Genomic DNA, 18,938 nt, shown 5'->3' with positions numbered 1-18,938 from the left:
CTAGACACTCGTAAAGAAAGGACCGAAAGCTGCAAAGCCGGTATAAGTAAAGGAAGTCACTTGAAATAAATAAATAAAACACCCAGAAGAAGGGCGGCTCTGTCTGAGCATTCAGTGACTAACAAGAATTTGGTACAGCTTATCTAAAGGACCCGTGTATGGTCTAAAATAAAAAATTCCTCTTTACATTTGCAGATAATGTAAAAGCAAAATTGGAACAGAGTTTCGTCAATCGCTAAAACTCCTGAAATTACATATAAAAGATCTAAAATCTACCTCGCTGTACAACTCTGAAATCCGACCATCATCATGATCAATCGAATTGAGCCAACTGTTAACCAGATGCAGAATTCAGCTTGACTTGGATCTTCATTCTTGATTTTCAAGTTCACCATTCCCTGCCCCGCTTCCTTCCTGGGAACCAGCCAGACAACTGTTTGCAATGGATTGCCCATTAACATCTGAAGACTGCTTTGAAGCTGGAGTGACATTTTCTCCAACACCAATATCCTTTGCGGAATTACTGGATTGCAACCACATAAAATGCAGAGTTTGGTCTTGCCAGCATTTACCATTCAAATATGCTCTTTCAGCAGACCGGCGTGATCGAAAAGATATCCTAGCAGATGTATTTAGCACCTCTGAGCCATTATTACAATCTTGAGGTTCTAAATCTTCCAGCTCAACAGACAGAAGATCACCAAATGTAGAAAAGTGTTCCTTCAGGACGTCAACCTAAAAAAGGAAATATAGAAATGAGAATACAAGAGCAGAGCAAGTGAATCACCAAAATAACCTGAACCATGTACTAGACAAGGGAGATCAAACAAAGTAGAAGGTTGAAACAAAGTCTTACAGTTCCTTCTTCACATATCAATAAGAAAATTTGGGGCACCTAAATTGGCCATAGCCATAAGAAGGAATTTCCAGATAAACAAAGATGAGCAAATAAGAGAACAAATTCATGCCTTAGTAATGAGTGCAATAAAAACAAATTAAATGCATACTTTCATGATTGAAAACAATCTACCTGAAATACCTCATTCCAAGGAGGCACAAGGTTATGGCAGAGACATACATATTTTTACACCCTTACAGCTTTGCTGTGAAGAACCAACTAAATCATAAATGTGCGGAATGGGAACAAACTCTTGCTGATAATACATATTTCAAGTCTAACCCGTGAAAGAACATGCAAGGCAAAAAGCATAACAGCATAAGGAAAGGGAAGTAAGAAACATCCACACTTTTTTCTCTTCTAAAAGAATTTAATATATCAAATTTTCTAGAGTGAGAGAGATTACATTTGCCAGACCACTTGGCAGAGGTGGAAGGATCTTGAATGTCGTGGGTCGGTTATCTAGTTTGTATCTATTTAAGATAAACGGTGCGCCAACTGGTGCCAATGGACGGATCGACTGCTTCAAGTTTGAAGCTTCCTGCACTGCGACAAGCGAAGATGACTTGGAACAACTGGGCTTGGCATTCTCTGTAGTTCTGCTACTAAATGGTGTTGCTTTGGCATGTGGTGATGACACAGCATTACTAGGTTCTGCAGGGTTTGAACTTTCCACTTCACCAGAGTTGGAACCTTTTCCTCCTCCCTTTGGTTTCTTCACAGACTGATCTGGCACTGCCTCATCTTTCACACCCACGGCCTGCATAAAGGACACAGAAGATATGGGGGTTTCAACAGCCAGTTGTTATGATAAAGAAGTATTTACAATGTACTACTACTACTATGCTTCAATCTCGACTATATGAATCCTCACCGACCATGTAGCTCCAAATTAAGACCAACTCGTACCAGTAGTAACCCCACCCCCACCCACCCAAAACACACACACAAAAAAAAAATTTTAAAAAAAATTTATTAGAAGTTGTATCATCATACATGGGGAGGTAAACAAGCAGCAGACATACGATTGATTTCAAGTTACACAAATGGAATTACATTTTTTAGAAGAGCAGCAACGTAATGCTGGCTGAGAATAGTAAATAGCGGCATATTTCAAGTGCACAAGACAAGCAAGAAAAGTAGACCGACCATAACTGTGAGATAGTAAGCCTAAACAAAATAAAATAAAATTACAGTATCAAGAAGAGGCCATTACTTGCTTCTCAAGCTTATCCAACTTGAGTCGGAAGTCATTCCGCTTCTGCTCAAGCATTTCCTGCTTCTTGCGCATTTCTTCCTTCAGAAGCTCTAAAGTTCCCAGCTTTTTTTGCAAAGCTGGTGTAGTTTTGGGACCATTCTTAGCCACAGGCTTGGGCAGATCAGAGGTGGCTACTGGAACAACACCATTTTCAGCAGGTTTGGGGGCTACAGTCTGCAGATTGTCTCTTCTTTTATGAGGAACGGATAGATGGGGTGGAACTGTACTAGGGGTCCCACCACGGGGTAAATTACTACTACCATGTACTCCATCATCCATAATGCTATCCCTGTTTGCCCAGAATAGCTTTATAAAGCGGTTTCCCATCACAGCATCTGGTGCTTTTAAAGCAGCCTCAGCTTCCTCCCTCTTAGAAAATTGAACAAAAGCTTGTTCACCATTTACCGGGATGTAGATGTCGATAACCTCACCGAATTTTTTAAAATGTGAAAGAAGAGCTTCTGGTTTGTTGTCCTTTTGAGGAATCCCTCTTACAAATAGACTACGCAGTGCCTTTTGAGATGGGTTTCGCATATTGCGTCCAGAACTACTTTGGGGCTCTGAAGATGATTCCAGCACTTGCTGGTCTATGGTATCTACATTTGTTTGCTTACCATGACGGGTTATACCCTGACTGCTACTGAATGGTTCAAACTTATTTTTTGAACGACTCATTCTTCCCCACACACTTTGAGATCCTGAAGCTGTTCCGGCACCTCTATCTATAGGCTCGAGTTTACAGCCATCATAAAGCCCAGCCTGATTCCGAACAGAGGAGTCAGCATTCAGCAAAGGCCCCATGTCATCAATTTTAGACTGATTGACGTCCAAGAGTGCTGTTGAAGTTGCAGGATGATCATTTGACCATAAAGGCTGATCAGGATCATAGAAATCAGCTCCCCCAGCCACAGAACCACCACCAAAAGTATCAGTCATACCTAATCCACCGTCAATCACCGGAGGGTTGATACTTTTGCTATGTAAAGATTTTCCACTAGCTGATGAGCCAGAGGGGCCTATTGCGGGTAAAGATCCTTGTGCAGTATTTGGTCCCAGCATATGAGCAATGGGAAGCGAAACGGGAAGATTAAACTGAGAAAGGCTCTGCAATTTGGAACACAAAAAGTCAGAATCGAAGTGCCCAGGAGCATAGAATTTAATGAAAGAGATAAATACAACTATTTTTCAGCTGAAAGGCTTACCTGAACATCTTCAACAACGATACGATTTACTCCATGCTCCAGTGGGCACATATCTCCTCTTAGGCAAAATCCACGCTCCTCGAAGTCTCTACACATTTGCCTTGGAATTCCCATACTCATGGCAGGATTCAAGGCTGTCCGAAGGGTTCCCTGTAAACCAAGGGTATGAAGTGTATCAAGCCCTCCATTGGGCATTCCTGGAATCATTCCAAATGCATTCCAAGACGAACTCTGTCCACTAGAAACATTTTGCAGCCCCCTTCCAGTATAAAGAAGAGGTGGCACCAATTGAGATGCAATATCAATAGAGCCAAACCTAGATTCACAGGGACCCCAAGCACCAGATTCTCTTCCTCGACCCCTACCAGGACCAGCATGACCAGAAACAGACTGATTTAGCCTCATCCTCTGATATGAATCAGAAGGTGTCCTGGCAAAAGAACCCATTCCTCGCCTTTTACCAAACCTAGTATCACCCCAGTGAGAATCTCCTTCCTGGTATGGATGTCCATTTTCAAACGGCTTGTTCCTTTTCCTGAATGGTCTACTCAAAACAGGTTCAAGAGCCCCTGTCTCTGCAGACTGTGAACGTGTTTCCTTTCTACGATGCTTATGATTACGATCATCGTCATCACTAATTTCTTTCTCCTCGGGATCACTGTCGCAATCAGAAGTTGAAAATACCGGCTTTGGAGATGAAGCTTTAAGCTCCATGAGTCAACAACCTTGCTTATACAGAAAATTTTACCTCAGCTACGTGAGATAATCAAACTAGTTCAGTTGCCAACATTACCTAACAAGTTGCTACTGCCTGAAAAGGAGGACAACAAAAGGGAAGATATAAATAATTGCACTTCAGAGTGACAAGAGAAGTTGTGTCTGAATCACATGAAACCTAAATATTTGTCTTCCTACTTCATCCAAACAATCTGCAGAAAAGGATAACCCCGAAAAGAGTAATCAATAACTTACTATGTTGCTCGGACTTTTCAAAAAATATCAATGCGTGTGTGTCGGATACTCTATAAATAGTGCATTTTTGGAGGATCCGACACGGGTGCGGCAACATTATTATAGAGTCCGAGCAACATGACATACCCCATATGATATGAGATTGAGCTTCTTCGAACTGTACAAGCTACTAATCACACTAACATATATCATGTCACACCTGATGAATGTCCATAGTTTCAAGAAACTATCACACCACATCCATCTCAAAAAAATAGCAACGGAAGCAGCTATCATGCTATACCATGCACGTGCATAATTTCAAAAAACATCATAACATCCATCTAAAAAAGATGATGACTCAATCAGCTATCATGCAATACCTGCTGCATATTAAATATCTTGTCCCTCGTCCCCAACTTGTAACGAAATCTCTTTGGCACACCTCCTTCTAGTTCACGGTAAAATTTTTCCACACCAGGCAATAATCGCGTTAACTGATGAATAAAAAAGACGTGTGTCCAGAGAGCCACAAGTGACCACCTCACCCAAAAAGCTCCCTTTCTGACAACCTCTTACTCATTTCTCCTCATTACTTCCCAACCCCACTTCAGAATCAAACTTTCAGATCCCAAAAAGAGACCAGTGGTCATCAAAAATCAACCTCCGACAGATTGCCTTGCCAAAAGAATAGGAAACAGACTCTTCATACAAATTTTATCTCCCATACGTCTTCGTCTTCCCTGGCTGGCCCAATTCGTCTTTTCCCACAGAACCCTTCTTCCTTCTGGTCTTCTTCCCCAGACCCCCAACCCCTTTATATCTTCTTACCCGGCCCTCTATGATTTTTGGTCTTCTTTAATGCAATTATACTAAACAAATTATCTTAAGTCTTGGATTGTGACTGTTTAATTCAGTATTGTACATCATTTTTGTTCCTTAAAACTAGTCTCTGGACACACCTACTGCATGTATACTACATATCAATAAGTATGAATTTTTTTAAAACCACATCAATAAAGGTATTCACCAGCTCAGCACATAAAACCAAATCAATATATAATCAGCTTCGATGACCAACCTTACTTAGGTGGGCTTAACTAGAATAATAATTTTATTTCTATAACATGGAGATCTATAAAGATAAAAGTAACTCTCCCAAACAATAATTTCTTTAGTGACCGAAAAATCCCCAAGGACTATGGCGCATGATTTGAAACTCAATTGAATAATGGGCCGGCCCCTCTATTCTCCTCCACTTAAATACCAAGCTTTTTGTCTGTGACAACGTTAGAATCCGTGAAGTTATACTTGTGAAACAAAACTAACGTGGAGATCTACACTTATGTTATACTTTTGTTATTCTGCACTCAAAAATTCAAAACTAACAAACAAAAGGAACAGCTCTGCCTTGCACCTTTAGCTTATTTACCAGCATTATTGGATAACACTGCAGAGTTTGAGATTGAGTCATAGTTGTTATTGTTGGATTGGATGACACTGGATTCATTTCCTAAATATTCTCAGCATAAAAAAATGACGAGAAGGTGGAAATAATGTAAGTGCAATAAAGTCATTTAATTTTAGGAACCTAGACACATTAACACAGGCAGACATCAAGTTTGGTTTCTACTAATAATAAGATGACAAACCAAAACCAAGCCAACTGAAACAGGCATAAAACGCCAATTAAATCATTTTGAAATGAGCCAAAAAGGAGTTAATTTTGAAGCACTTGGATAAATTGTAGTGGAAACAAACTCTTTATAATAATGAACCAGCTCTAATCATTCCAGTCCAAAGTACCAAAAATGGTAAAAGTGAATAAAGACAAAATCCTCTCACTGGCAACCGTCGTTGCAGAACCCTAACTCAATCTAACGCTATATAATCACCCAATAGCTTGCTCAATCACAAATTTTTACCGGTCACTCAATCACAAATACTTATCAAATTAATCAAGAAACAAAACCAAGAAGCTCGATTACAATTTCTAAACCAAAAAGAAAATCAATTAAAGAGGAAAAGAAAAGATAGAAGAACCGAACCTCAAAAAATGGGCCTCTTAGGGTTTCGATTCACCGCTAGGAATTCATAGAACATCGCCGGAGAAATGAGAAAAAGGAAGTTAATATTATTTCCCTCTTTTCTTGGTCTCCTCTTCTTGGTGTATAGAAAACCTGCGAGAGGGTTTTTACGCAGGAGAATATTTTCTTCATTTCCATATAGTGTGTTTAATACCCTCTCTATTTACTTGTCGAATATTTCATAATTTGATATCTTTTTATGTTTGTGACCCAAACCCTTTAATTAATAGAAATAAAATATTGAATTTTATATATAAGTTATTATTTTCTTAATAAATATATCAAATTAAAACTTGATAAATAAAAAGATAAGGAGAAAAAATAATACAGTGTCTTATTTGGTGACATTGTGAAAATTGATCTGATATTTCAATAACATTAGGAAACAATTTGTTATTTTCCAAAAGCGTTTGTACCTCATCTCAGACATACATGCTAGAGTATTTATGGTTGTTCAAAGATTAAATAGATAAATCAATGGCAAAATTGATTTATTGGCTCATTTGTATCGAATTATTGAATTAATAGTTGTTGATGCAGAAGCTAATTTATAAATCTTTAACTTATAAAGTGGAGTGCATATTATTCATTCTAAAAATCCACATAGTTTTGAAATAATTAATTGTTGTACAAGCAAATATTTGTTAAATAAATATTTATGTACATGCATCATGTGATTTACAAGTACAAAATTACTAGTTTAAGTACAATTAGAAAAAATATTTTGTTTGATGGGAGATTAATACATTGATGAGTGAAAATGAATGAAGTGAATATAGAATTATGATTGAGCTAATACATCACCTGATAACCACTCAAGCATTACTAATTTGATATCGAACCAACTGATGTCTTATTGGTTGGCTAGTGGATTAGTATGTTTAAAATCGATATTCGATAAGTCACTTTTATATTGATAATTATAGTGACCACTAACTTGTGCGCACTTTAATTAATTCTACTAAATACATGCTACCTTTCACAAAAAAATAAATACCAAATAAGCCAAATTAGTAAACATAATAACATAATTATTTGCTCACCCGTCCAATAAACAGCCTTAATACTCCTTTTGTCCAACAATACTATTGATTTTGCACACTTCTTAAGAAACTATAAATAGAAGGGCAATTTTCAATATCACTCTTTGAATAAAATAAATATAATGTCTTAAAAATGTAATAAGGAAATAACTATAATTAATGATAAGGGTAAATTAGGAACTAAGTGTTAAATTATTCATTGATTTCATAAAAATGAACAAATATTGTTAGACATCTCAAAATAGTATAGTGGTCTAGTGGATAACTATTGTCGGAAGGAGTAATATTTGCTGATACAACCAATCTAAAGGGAAAAAGTGCACGATCATTTATTAATGCCGAACGTAATATACATTCCTGTTTAAAAGTATATCTTTCTCATGCATAGAGTTATAATTAAACTAATGATTTGGACTTTTTGGTTAATAAATCTATATTTTTATTTTTGATAAGGTAACGTGTGAATAAAAATATTACTGTATTTATTATATAAGAAATTCGAAGTCCTATTTATTGTAATGCCTTTTAAAGATTGCGTTGAATGAACATATGCTACTAAACAGGTATTTACCCCAAAAGAAAAATACAAGTATTAATATAAAATAAATTAGTCCCACTCAAGAGTGATAATTATAAAGAATGTAACAATTTCTTTACTACACATTGCAAATGGAGGAAGATTAAGTTAATTTGCAAATAAAATGGTTTTCTTTCTAATCATAGTACTAAACAATTCACATTAGGAACTTTATCTTTTCATAAATCTAATCCACTTGGTTGGCAGAAAAAAAAGATTCACATAATGAACTAAAATATTGACCTATTATCCATACACCATAAGTTTATGCAGGAACTGACAAAAAGAAAGAACAGAAAAAGAGAAGCAAAATACACAAGGGAGGCTTGGTAAAGCACAAAAACTGATCAAGCAAATGCAAAATTACATGTCTCCAATCATGCTGTAAAAGAGAATAAAAGAAAGGAAATGCAAAACAAAGGGAAATGTCACATTAACAAATCTCTATCTAGTGAGAAAGAACAAGTATGAAGTTTCAGGACGGACAGAAAAACAAAGCGCTAAACCAGTAAAGAATGTCGCTTAAATCCAAGCATAGTAAAAAATTTAGACTTCGAAACTCAAGAATTTCTGTACAAGAACTTGAACAAGATGAACCATACTACCGACCAAGCCAACCTCGTGGTGGCTGAACTTCACCATCATTCATCAACTTGTCCAACACCGTATTCAAATCCACTGTTTGTCCACTCTCAGTCAACCTCCGAACTGTTGCCCTTACTTGGTCTCTTGGAAACCCCATGTTTGTAACTTTGTCAACAACATCATCAATAGGAACCCTATTACCAGTACCGGGAGAACTAGACCCACCAGAAACAGCAGAAGCAGTTGGAAGTGCTTGAGGTAATATCCTTGCAGTGGGGAGCTGCTGATAGCCACTCGAACCACTCTGGCCCATAGTAGGTAGGGAAACTTGTAGTGGTTTCATTGAAGAGCCACTGCCATACTGGCCTGGGGAACTGCTATAAGGATAAGGTTCACCAGGCACAGAGGATGGTCCATATACACCAGAATATCCGAGACCAGGTCTACTAGATGGGGGCTCAAATATATTGGGGGGAGTTCCATATAACTGCTGTGATGGAGGGGCTCCACTAGATGAATGAGGAGGTTGGCGGATGCTTGGCGGTGGATAAGTCTGGGATGGTACAAAAGGTGTCTCTTCACGATGATGGCCTACTAGAGGTTGAGGTTGAGGTTGCGAGGGATGAGGGAGATGTGGTTGAGCAGGTGGAGGTGGAGGTGGCTGAGAGTAGATTGGCTGATGGGTGGACTGATGTTGTTGATGTGGAGGTGGTGGGGTAGGTTGATGCTGCTGTGCTACAGGCGGTTGGTACTGATGACTTAAGTTTTCTGGTGCTTGACCAGCTGGTGGGTAATAAGCTTCTGGCTGAGGATGGGAGGGAATTGGATTCTGGGGAAACTGGTTCTGAAGCTGAACTTGGTATGGCAGATTCTGTTGAGGATGGGGTGGAGGAGCTAGGGTAGAAGGTGGTTGTGTAAGAGCAACAGGAGGAAATTGCTGGTGAGAATGAAGAGGAGCAGGTGTTGTAGATTGGGATGAATCTGTATGTGTAGTACTATGGGTTTCTGCTTGCTGCTCAATCTTTGGAGCTTGTGATTTCATGAGCTGCAACTGAGCATCCATTATTTCCTGTTTATCTCTTATCACCTGAACACCATCTTGCACCTACATGACAATTTGAGAAAACAAGTAAAAAAAATAAAATCATGAACACCAAAAGGAGGAAAAAGGGAAGGAAGAAAGAAGATGTAAAACCACCACACTTAATTTAAGATATTCATCCTTAATCAATAACCACCCATCATAATAATACAAAAAAGGAAAAGAAGACATAAAATGTATGATTAAATTTAAAATGGTATCCTTTTTCTATTAGATCATATTTTCATCTTTCTCAGGGGCAAAGCAGATAAGACAGGCAAAATTATATCTCTCCAAGAAATCACCAGTCAGCTTTATGACAATGCAATTCACCACAACACCAGAATGACATAAACATGATGCATACAATTTCCAAAAAATTTATAAATGAGTTTTTAACGAAAACATCAAAGTGATTTTACCACTACAAGCCAGGGTGAATTGATATCACAGAGGAGAAAGCATAGTGAGGATATAAATGGCAAAACACAGTTTTAGAACTGAAATTGTCATATGAAGCAAATATAGAACGATTTATAACCTCTCTATGGAACTCAAGTAGTTAATCAGATGCAGTCCCTTAATGAGCACCTCACTTTTCCTAGCATTACATTGAGTTGCATCAAGGTTCTCTGACATCTAACAGGTTTAGATATACAGATGGATTAAGGTGTCCGAAATGTCCTTGCAAGTCATTACACAAAGAGACAAGCCTATGAAGAAACTTTTCTCACTGTGTATATTTCAGAACTACAACTTCATTACCCTGTGTAGTAGTTCAAAATAGATAGGGAACGAAGTAATACATAAAGAAGTCAAGAGCAACCATGGACTTCAAACAAGGATAAAAGGGGAAATTATTTTATACTTTTCATTCTAAGGATGATAACTGGAAAAATGCTAAAAAGAAGAGTTACACTTACACCTAGTCAACAAGGAAAGAAACATAGATGCAGCCTACGGCTACACAACTCTAGAGTAGTTTACTTGATTTCATTCTAGTGTCAAACCAAGAGCAGATTAATTGAAGGACAAGTTGATAAATCTAAGATCTAAGGGTACCTCTCTAAGAATATTTTCTAGCTGTCTCAATTTTCCATCGGTGACACCATGGCTGTTACCAACGGACAACTTGAGTTCATCAACAGAGTTATCAATCTGGCGATTTCTAGTCTCCAACTGTGATAGGCGAGCACTCACTCCCTCCACTGCATGTAGAAGATTATCAGCATACTTCTTAACTGTATGATCAATTTCTGATAATAGAGATGAATAAACACTGCCCAAATCTTTCTCCACAATAACCTTGGTAGGATCAATTGTGTCAAGAGAACCATAATTCTGCATAGAAGTGAGAACAAAATAAGAAAATCTCAACTGAAAGGAGTGTTTATTCCAAATTAGGGTCGCCTAATATTTTCCTTAACCTAATTAATCAGCTATGGGAGAGAATGATCATGGATATGTACATGAATTGTTAATATGGTGGCATCGAGTCGAACAAATTGAAATATATATATTTCTGCCCGCATTTCTTAGATCCGCCTAGATTATAGGTATTAAAAAAAAACATGTATGCATGCAAAGAGAGATAGGTGAAGAAGTTTACTCTGATATTACTCTCAGTATTGTTTTTGGAATCAGCAGAATTCCAAGCCCTAGCTACGCCAACATTACTAGAATCAATGTTAGATTTAGGCGATGAAGATCCAATTGGGCGAATTGGATGAAATTCATAACTGGGAACAATATCTTCATTCTTCTGATCGCCGCCGCTAATGTGATGATCCGCCTGAGGGTTAACGAGATCGATGAAGTCATTGTTGTTGCTGCTGTTCTGTGAATTCGATAGATCCATGATCTGCTTATCCATGTAGTGCGATGAATTCATCTATATCATGTAAACAAAAATTGTGAAAGAAGCTTACTTGATTGAATCACTACTTGTAGATATGAAATTGAAGCTTTGCGTTGTTTCAGAAAAAATCATTTGTCGCTTCTCAGTTTGGCCGGTGGACATTTTGGATCCGTATCCGGATCCTAATTGTGGGCCTATTCTGAAACGGGCCTAGTCGAATTTAACTGGGCTTTGCATTCGTGGGATTTGCCCGTGCTATTATCATTGCACGTGAAGTAAGTTAGATGAGAAAATCACATCAAAGGGGTGAGAACCCTTTGACATATTGCTGTTTTTAATGAGAAATCTTATGAGCGAAAATTAAGAGATAGTAAATAAATTTGTACCCACAAAGTTTATCATTAAAGTTATGTTTCATCATATTTTATTGAGATTGGAATTTATTTTCTATCATTTTAAAATTTATTGCAAACAAAGATAAATAAAGGCTAAAGCTATGCTAGAAAATTAATGAATTCGTATCAATATTGTCAAAAAAATGGAGTTATGTCAAAAAAAAAATTGAGTTCCATAATTGATTTGTTTTCGTTGAAAAACTTTTCATTTCTTTTTAATTAATTAATGTGATTCTTTATTGTTGAATTACTTTGATATAATTTTTTGTTGGATTGAATCTTACTGGAAGATAAAAACGTCAATTTCTTAAGCCTATAATTGCCTATAACTTATAAGAATTAGCATTAAAAAATGCATTAGTGTTAACTTTTTGTACAACATAATTTCTAATTTAAAATCGCAATGAAATATTCTTTAGAATATATGCATAAATTATATTAAAGTGAAAAATCATTTTGAAAAAATTACTATAGCTATTAGCAAGCTGCTGGCTACTCTTGTAAGTAGCCTACTTGACATCAAACTTCGTGCCAAGATTGACAAAATTATCTTGTATTTCAACATTCTTTTTAAAAAATTATCAAACTAATTGAACGAGGATTCGTTGAAAACTAAGAATAAAATTAATACTCCTTTTTTCATTTTTGAATAATTTAGACAAGACGAATTCGCTATAATTTAAAAAACAATCCAATCGATCACTTATATATAGTTGTATCAACAATGCATATTGGCGTGCCAAATTAACATCAATATGAAAATAGCTAGGTGAAAAAGAATAGGATGAGAGGGCACAAAATAAAGCTACATAGGAATTAAAGTTCTAGTACTAAGTAATGGTAGTATCCCAAACTAAATAAGGGTGGCTAGGCGAAACTATTATTTATAAAAGAAGTATACAATCAATCTATTAGAGCAAATCCTCTCTTTTTCGCTTTTTAAGAAATGTCAAGTCTGTTTGTTTATGAATCAGATATGCATCAATCTCTCTTGGATTGATTAAACTTTCCATATAAACAAAACCATTCAGGATAAAGGAAAGTGGATCAATATCAAAAGACCATATTCGATCGTCACATGTTCTATAAATAACCTTAATTCCTCGTAATTCATCTCGGCATTCGTATTGAAGTAGCACTTTGCCATCGGAAAAGCTATATATAGGTATAATTGAAAATGTTCCATTAGTTGGTAATGTGAGTAACTTTATCCAAGATTCCTGAACACCATACTCTTTCATTATCCATAAATTGAAAGTGATATCGTTATGGTTAAAAAGACAAATCATACTTCCCAACACAGATATGCCCTCTTCAATAGTCACACTTTCCGGGTATAAAGGCATATTTTTTGATAAGGGTATTCTCTTATATGTCTCATCTGAAATATTTAACGACATCATGGATTGTGTATCAGAAGAATCAATACCAAGCCAGTGAAACGCTCCATTTACAAAGGGCAAACATTCCTTACCATACAAAATGGAAACATCGCCTACAGGCCCAACTGAGGGCGAATAAATTTTTCTCCAGGAACCATTTTTTAGTGCTACAATTTCATCTAGTGCAGTGCCGTCCTTGTCAATCCTAAGGACTTTATAATCATCACTAGTCGAGTCATATCCCAATCCATAAGTTGATTCCTGTTCTGGCGATCCTAAAGGGGAAGTACTATTGATTCTGACGTAGTGGGGTTCCATAGCAATAGCATTGTAGGATGGTCCCGAGAAAGTCCGGTCCAAATCCCGATGAGAAACAAGGCATCGCAACAACAATACATTTTATAATGACTGAATGGTGGTTTTGGAACTGTATGTATATCATTAACAAGTAGTCGATTTGGGGATAAAGAAGTGCAGTAGAAATTTAAAATTTTACCCCCAATAAAAATAAGCAATTTTTGGGAATCAAGTTGATTTTTGGCATGATTGTGATGCTTCTTCTTAAAGTAAGGCTCAGTTAATAATGTCTTCCAAGATTTCGATACACATTTAAAACGAAAAAGAGACTTAACAGGAAGTTTAGTGAGAATGTCAATAAATATTCCCTCCTCTGGAATGTGAGTTCCCATTACCGTTACCATACTGGCGAAGCTGAAGAGAATAAGAGGTTTTCAAGTATGATTTAATATTGCTGCTATGTGGTTTAGGGCTAAGTGTATATATAAACCTAAAAGGATTGAAGTGTAGATATAAACCTAAAAGGATTGAAGTACTAATTACACTAAATTTCTTCCATATTTTACGGATTAGAATTCTTAATTTTCCTTTATTTTTAGTGTTAAAATTTGTATGATATTTTGTCATTAGGTTTTTCTTCCATATTTTAAGGATTAGAATTTGTTTATGAGAAGAATTCGTGTAATACCCAATATCAAATCCTTTGAATTGAAGTATTTTTGGCAAAGTAAACAATAATAAGAGTCCTAGCACTGCTGCACCGTCATTTTTAGTAATATAATCGTAGACCGTAGTAATCCCAAAAATTTTAGTCAACATAGTTAGCTTTGACAATTTCAGTGTTTTAAAATTAAAATTCATTAATAATGAAAGAAATCTTAAATATATGGTGAGAGAAAAAAAAAAAAAAAAAATTCTGGTTTTATCCTAAGTAATTCTATGTTTTCTCCTTTAAATAAATAAAATAAAAATTAACCAAAAGGCAACATGCTCAATGTAGGGGAAAAACACTCCCAAAAAACTCCCGCTGCAATTCGCTGGTGGATTATTCTCGCATATGTTTAGAGTTCATAAATGAAACAAAATCTTAATATAACATTATTTAAATTTAAATGTTCATAAAAAGAAATTGATAATTTCTTATGCACTTGTTAAATTGACATGTTTATTTCCTTATTCACATTGTATTAACTACGAATTAGTTACTTTCTGAAAAATTACATATATACAATCTATTCAAATTAATATTGTGATGAATGTGTTTATATCATGTAAACAAAAATTGTTCACAAATTTGTGAAAGAAGCGTAGTTGATTGAACGACTACTTGTAGATATGAAATTGAAGCTTTGCATTGTTTCCGGATCCGGATTCTAATTGTGGGCCTATTATGAAACGGGCTTGTACTGTGGGGATAGCTAGGGTGGGGTGTGTGTGGCTCCTTTTTACATAAACAAAATTGATAGTTGCAATTTTATTGAAATAATTAGATTTAATGTGCTCAAATAAATACGATAATATTTGTTGTGATTAATTTTGTATCATCCTAATATACTACTAATTAAAAAAAAAAAGAGAGACTATATATGTATATACAAAGCTTATTTACTAGTACATTTCATCCTCACAACACACTTGAGGTATACATGTATAAAGTCATATGTGACTTTAATGAAAAATGGGGCAAATACAAAAACTAGGAAAAGCCCCTCACATTAGCTAGTTACATAAAATAACAATAGTTATTCTTAATCCCCAAACAAAGTTGGGATCGGCTATATATAGAAAAGTTGAGGTTGATAGGTAAAACTTACCAGCTCATGATTAGCTAGTTATGTCAAAACAAATATTCAATGACACATGAACCAGAAGGACTGGACCATGGTACATCAATTTTAACCATGAAATCCTCATATTCAAATGGGACAACTTCTCCATTAATCTTACAAGTGCTTGGTTTCTGAGAAGCAAAAATCCTCATTTCGCCAACGCCTTTTATTTCAACTTCAACTGAATTAGATTCATCGTCCAACTCAATCGACTGAATCGCCCCACCTGTATTGAGCATATTCACCAGCCCAATTGGAGCAAATTGGACTGATTTGGTTCCCAAAATTGTAACAGGAGAAACCGTTAAAAGCTCGAAATTAAAAGGCTCGAGAGTGATTTGGACCCTGTCTGCAGGCTTTACCAAAACCAACTTCTTTTCTTTGAATGAGTAGAGCACAAAGGTTTCAATTTTTTCCACGTAAATTGGGCTTGTTCCATGCTTCCACTCAACATCTTTTGGGCCGGCCTGGCAAGTCACAGCCTTGGAATACTGAGAAGCACAAATGTTACGCCTAGCCTCACGGTCCCACCCTCCACCTTGACAATTAAATGCTCCAACAACTCCCGTATACTAAAAAAAGACCAAAAATTAGTATCTCGTATATCTGTCCATCAAAATAATAGCCGATAAATTTATATAAATGTGATATCTTACCTTATTGAGGTTCCAAATTTTGAGCATAGTTTTTCCATTATGGAGTGGATCTTCAAAGAGGCAATCACGAGTGGGAAGTGCATAATGTTGGCAACGCAGGATGGAACCATCAGGCAACACCAATGTTTTGAGTAGGTCAAAGTTGTGTTGGCCAACAGAGTCACTAATGTAAATAGGGCCACCAGAAATAGCTCGTGAAGCTGCGTGGAACTCAGCACAAGGGTGTGTTGACTGAAACATGTCCCAATCTGGGTGAATAAAATTGCCCATCCACAAGCTATTGTAAGCACAATGCACCATGTGGCAACCTTGTAGCCAAAATGTACCATTTGGATCCCCAGAAGGATCTGTGCACCAAAAGTCATCTCCTGCACAGTGTAAAAAAAAACAAAAGCCATTTAATTTTCACAATACAATTTCAACTTTATATTAGGAATTGTCTAGGACCGATAATCTGTGTATACGTGTCCTTGTCATAATTAATTATCATAAATTATTTCCTATAACTTGCCCCAGTTTAATAATTATCAGTATAATAAATTACAACTTACCTACAAAACACGACAAATACAAAACCATATATAATCAATAAACAATTAAAGTTTCACCAACTCGTATCATGTTGTGAGTTTTAATTTTGCAAAAGTACTTATATATAATATAAATTATAATAAAGGGTAAAATAGGAAAAATAAATCCAATACAATTTTTTGGTAACTTACCCACACGACCAAGGGCAATAGTCTCAGTACCAAGAAACATAAAATCATTGCAATGTTCCATGCTAGCAATGACTCCATTTCCATTAAAATGTTTCTTTACTGAAGCTGTCAAGGCTTTATAATAAGCCTTAGCCAAATCCACTCTACCACCATAATCCTCACATAGCATTTCCAGCAACTGCACATCCATTAGGAAAAAAAAACAATTTTTAATATCATTAATATATACTGAGAGTATAAAAAATTTAATAAAAAATCGAGTAGTTACGTGAATGACGTCGACTTTGACTCCATCAATCCCAACAGATTCTAGGTGAGCATGTAGACCCTCGTACAACTTTTCAGCAATTTCTGGTGGGACCAACCCAATTCCATTGTTCACAATTTTATCAACTGCCAAATCTTCCATTGTTTTCTCTAATCCAGGAGTTAATTTGGGTCTAATAACTTTTGATTCGGGTAGATCCGATACCCCGGGCCTTAACCCGCCCCAGTACCCACATAAAGCATGCCACACGTACACAAAGTCCACTGTGTTGAACTCCTCCTTAAGGTCCTTAATAAAAGCACCCATGCCCTTATTGTTAGGGTCACCCTGGCCCAAACTTCTAGGACTCACATAATCTCTAAACTTATAATTTTCCTCGAATTTTATAAGCCTACACGGCATTTGCTCACCGGCAGAAGTTCTATTTGTACCTGTTCAGACATAATATAATTTTTTTTAAAATCTCTAATGACTTTTAGATAAGTCAATCAAATAATTTAATGAGGATCGATCATACCTTCTGAGGTGATTGGGTCATCGTCGTGACAAATGGATTGCCAACCATCATCAATCAACACGAGCCCAGGTGGACACCCACCATCAACTAGCCCTTTCACACCTTCCCACACACCTTGAGGGTGCACTGTAAGGTAAAATGCATCCCATGTACACCAACCAAACTTATCCACAATTCCTGGGGGTGTTTTTTCCTCAAGGAGCTTAAAAGTACCTAGATGAATCCTAGCTACTTTAATTGCATCTTTAACCAAGCTATACGGATCATCACCTGCCACATATTCGAAATTCAGAATTTAATCTTTATGAATCCAAAACGTAACATTTATTCACAAAATTATACGCTTGTCATGCACTTACCTGCATGCATGTACAGTATGCTATGGAAGGAGTCTCCGGTAACTTTACTGGACCCACTTTCGACGCAAACGTCGATGAAATCGTCCATTCCGGGCTGGAGAGAAGCCCGGAAGGGGCCTTCAATGAGCGGTAGAAGCAAGACATAAGGCCGGCCTAATGAATCAGACTTATCAAGAATGACCATTTGAGTCTCATGTTCAAGGTCTCTTCCATTAGTTCCGGTCCAATGAGTAGTCCACCATACTTTAAACCGGAAAATACTCATAAACTTGATGTCCTTCAGTTTCCCAATTGGCACAACGTGGTGGCTTTGGGCTTCATTTGCCTTAAAGCCCACAAAGCAACCCGGAGTGGAAGTTACTGGTTTGTCCCTAGTGGTGTAAGGTGATGGAGTTGCACTAATATTATTTGGAACGTGAGAAAGGATGATTTGGTCATTGACCAAAAATTTTGAATTTTTCAAGGTAATGTCTGAACAATCAACATGAATTTTGAAGTTTCCATCAGCTTTGTTAAAAATTGGAGCCATGGATGAAAATATACAAAATAAAAAAAATTGATCAAGAATATCACAGAAAAATATTTTTTTAGAATTGAATGTGTAGAGTGTTGTTGAGAGTAAAATGAAGTTATGAGGATTTGGTAATTTGGGAGATTGCAAATTTATAGCACATAAAAAGGGTGATGACTGCAAAATAGGAAACTTCAGGGGAAGAAAGATTTGTTGGTCGGTTTGGCAAGAATTGAATTTTTAGATTTAGGTGGGGACAGCTTAATGTAGTGTAGAAAGTAGGCAGCTAATTAATATTATCCACGTGTACCTAAGATTTCTTTTAACATTTTGTAGGATTTTGAAATTAATTTTGACTAGTATAAATTTAAATAAATTAAATATGAGGAGTGCACCATATTATATATATATATATATATATATATATATTCCCTCTTATTTTTACTTTATAAAATATCATCA

General features: G+C 36.3%; 4 protein-coding genes across 4 annotated transcripts; all 4 read right to left on the bottom strand.

Moving 5' to 3' along the window:
• Positions 1-67: 67 nt before the first annotated feature.
• LOC125810743 (zinc finger CCCH domain-containing protein 41) lies at positions 68-6,480 on the bottom strand. Its single transcript, XM_049490224.1, has 5 exons — positions 6,358-6,480; positions 3,359-4,169; positions 2,115-3,260; positions 1,305-1,658; positions 68-735 (listed from the first exon to the last, which is right to left on the bottom strand). The coding sequence occupies exons 2-5, from the start codon at positions 4,070-4,072 to the stop codon at positions 370-372; spliced, it is 2,580 nt and encodes an 859-aa protein (XP_049346181.1). The 5' UTR covers positions 4,073-4,169; positions 6,358-6,480; the 3' UTR covers positions 68-369.
• A 1,739-nt stretch (positions 6,481-8,219) lies between these two features.
• Positions 8,220-11,668, bottom strand: LOC125811086 (transcriptional regulator DEF1-like). Its single transcript, XM_049490579.1, has 3 exons — positions 11,292-11,668; positions 10,745-11,023; positions 8,220-9,706 (listed from the first exon to the last, which is right to left on the bottom strand). The coding sequence occupies exons 1-3, from the start codon at positions 11,571-11,573 to the stop codon at positions 8,618-8,620; spliced, it is 1,650 nt and encodes a 549-aa protein (XP_049346536.1). The 5' UTR covers positions 11,574-11,668; the 3' UTR covers positions 8,220-8,617.
• Positions 11,669-12,846: 1,178 nt separating this feature from the next.
• Positions 12,847-13,635, bottom strand: LOC125811010 (F-box/kelch-repeat protein At3g23880-like). The gene has a single exon (XM_049490498.1). It carries the CDS (start codon positions 13,633-13,635, stop codon positions 12,847-12,849), a length of 789 nt encoding a protein of 262 aa, XP_049346455.1.
• Positions 13,636-15,229: 1,594 nt separating this feature from the next.
• On the bottom strand, positions 15,230-18,506 carry LOC125811137 (probable galactinol--sucrose galactosyltransferase 5). Its single transcript, XM_049490632.1, has 6 exons — positions 17,966-18,506; positions 17,607-17,876; positions 17,090-17,520; positions 16,822-16,999; positions 16,100-16,467; positions 15,230-16,015 (listed from the first exon to the last, which is right to left on the bottom strand). Exons 1-6 carry the CDS (start codon positions 18,492-18,494, stop codon positions 15,452-15,454), a joined length of 2,340 nt encoding a protein of 779 aa, XP_049346589.1. The 5' UTR covers positions 18,495-18,506; the 3' UTR covers positions 15,230-15,451.
• Positions 18,507-18,938: the final 432 nt, after the last annotated feature.

Source organism: Solanum verrucosum, unplaced genomic scaffold (assembly GCF_900185275.1).
Source record: "Solanum verrucosum unplaced genomic scaffold, falcon-dt-bn FXZP01000032.1, whole genome shotgun sequence".
NCBI classification, from domain to species: Eukaryota; Viridiplantae; Streptophyta; class Magnoliopsida; order Solanales; family Solanaceae; genus Solanum; species Solanum verrucosum.
The sequence above is the reverse complement of the archived record's forward strand: the minus strand, read 5'-3'. Positions and strand labels throughout refer to the sequence as shown.

Coding starts and splice junctions, on each gene's coding strand:
- LOC125810743 (XM_049490224.1), bottom strand. CDS start 4,072: ATGGAGCTTAAAGCTTCATCTCCAAAGCCGGTATTTTCAACTTCTGAT. Junction 3,261..3,358: donor TCGTTGTTGAAGATGTTCAG/GTAAGCCTTTCA, acceptor TCCAAATTGCAG/AGCCTTTCTCAGTTTAATCT. Junction 736..1,304: donor TGCCAAGTGGTCTGGCAAAT/GTAATCTCTCTC, acceptor TTCCTTTTTTAG/GTTGACGTCCTGAAGGAACA.
- LOC125811086 (XM_049490579.1), bottom strand. CDS start 11,573: ATGAATTCATCGCACTACATGGATAAGCAGATCATGGATCTATCGAAT. Junction 11,024..11,291: donor ATACTGAGAGTAATATCAGA/GTAAACTTCTTC, acceptor ACTTCTATGCAG/AATTATGGTTCTCTTGACAC. Junction 9,707..10,744: donor TAGAAAATATTCTTAGAGAG/GTACCCTTAGAT, acceptor ATTGTCATGTAG/GTGCAAGATGGTGTTCAGGT.
- LOC125811010 (XM_049490498.1), bottom strand. CDS start 13,635: ATGGAACCCCACTACGTCAGAATCAATAGTACTTCCCCTTTAGGATCG.
- LOC125811137 (XM_049490632.1), bottom strand. CDS start 18,494: ATGGCTCCAATTTTTAACAAAGCTGATGGAAACTTCAAAATTCATGTT. Junction 17,521..17,606: donor TGACCCAATCACCTCAGAAG/GTATGATCGATC, acceptor ATGTCTGAACAG/GTACAAATAGAACTTCTGCC. Junction 17,000..17,089: donor TCAAAGTCGACGTCATTCAC/GTAACTACTCGA, acceptor ATGGATGTGCAG/TTGCTGGAAATGCTATGTGA.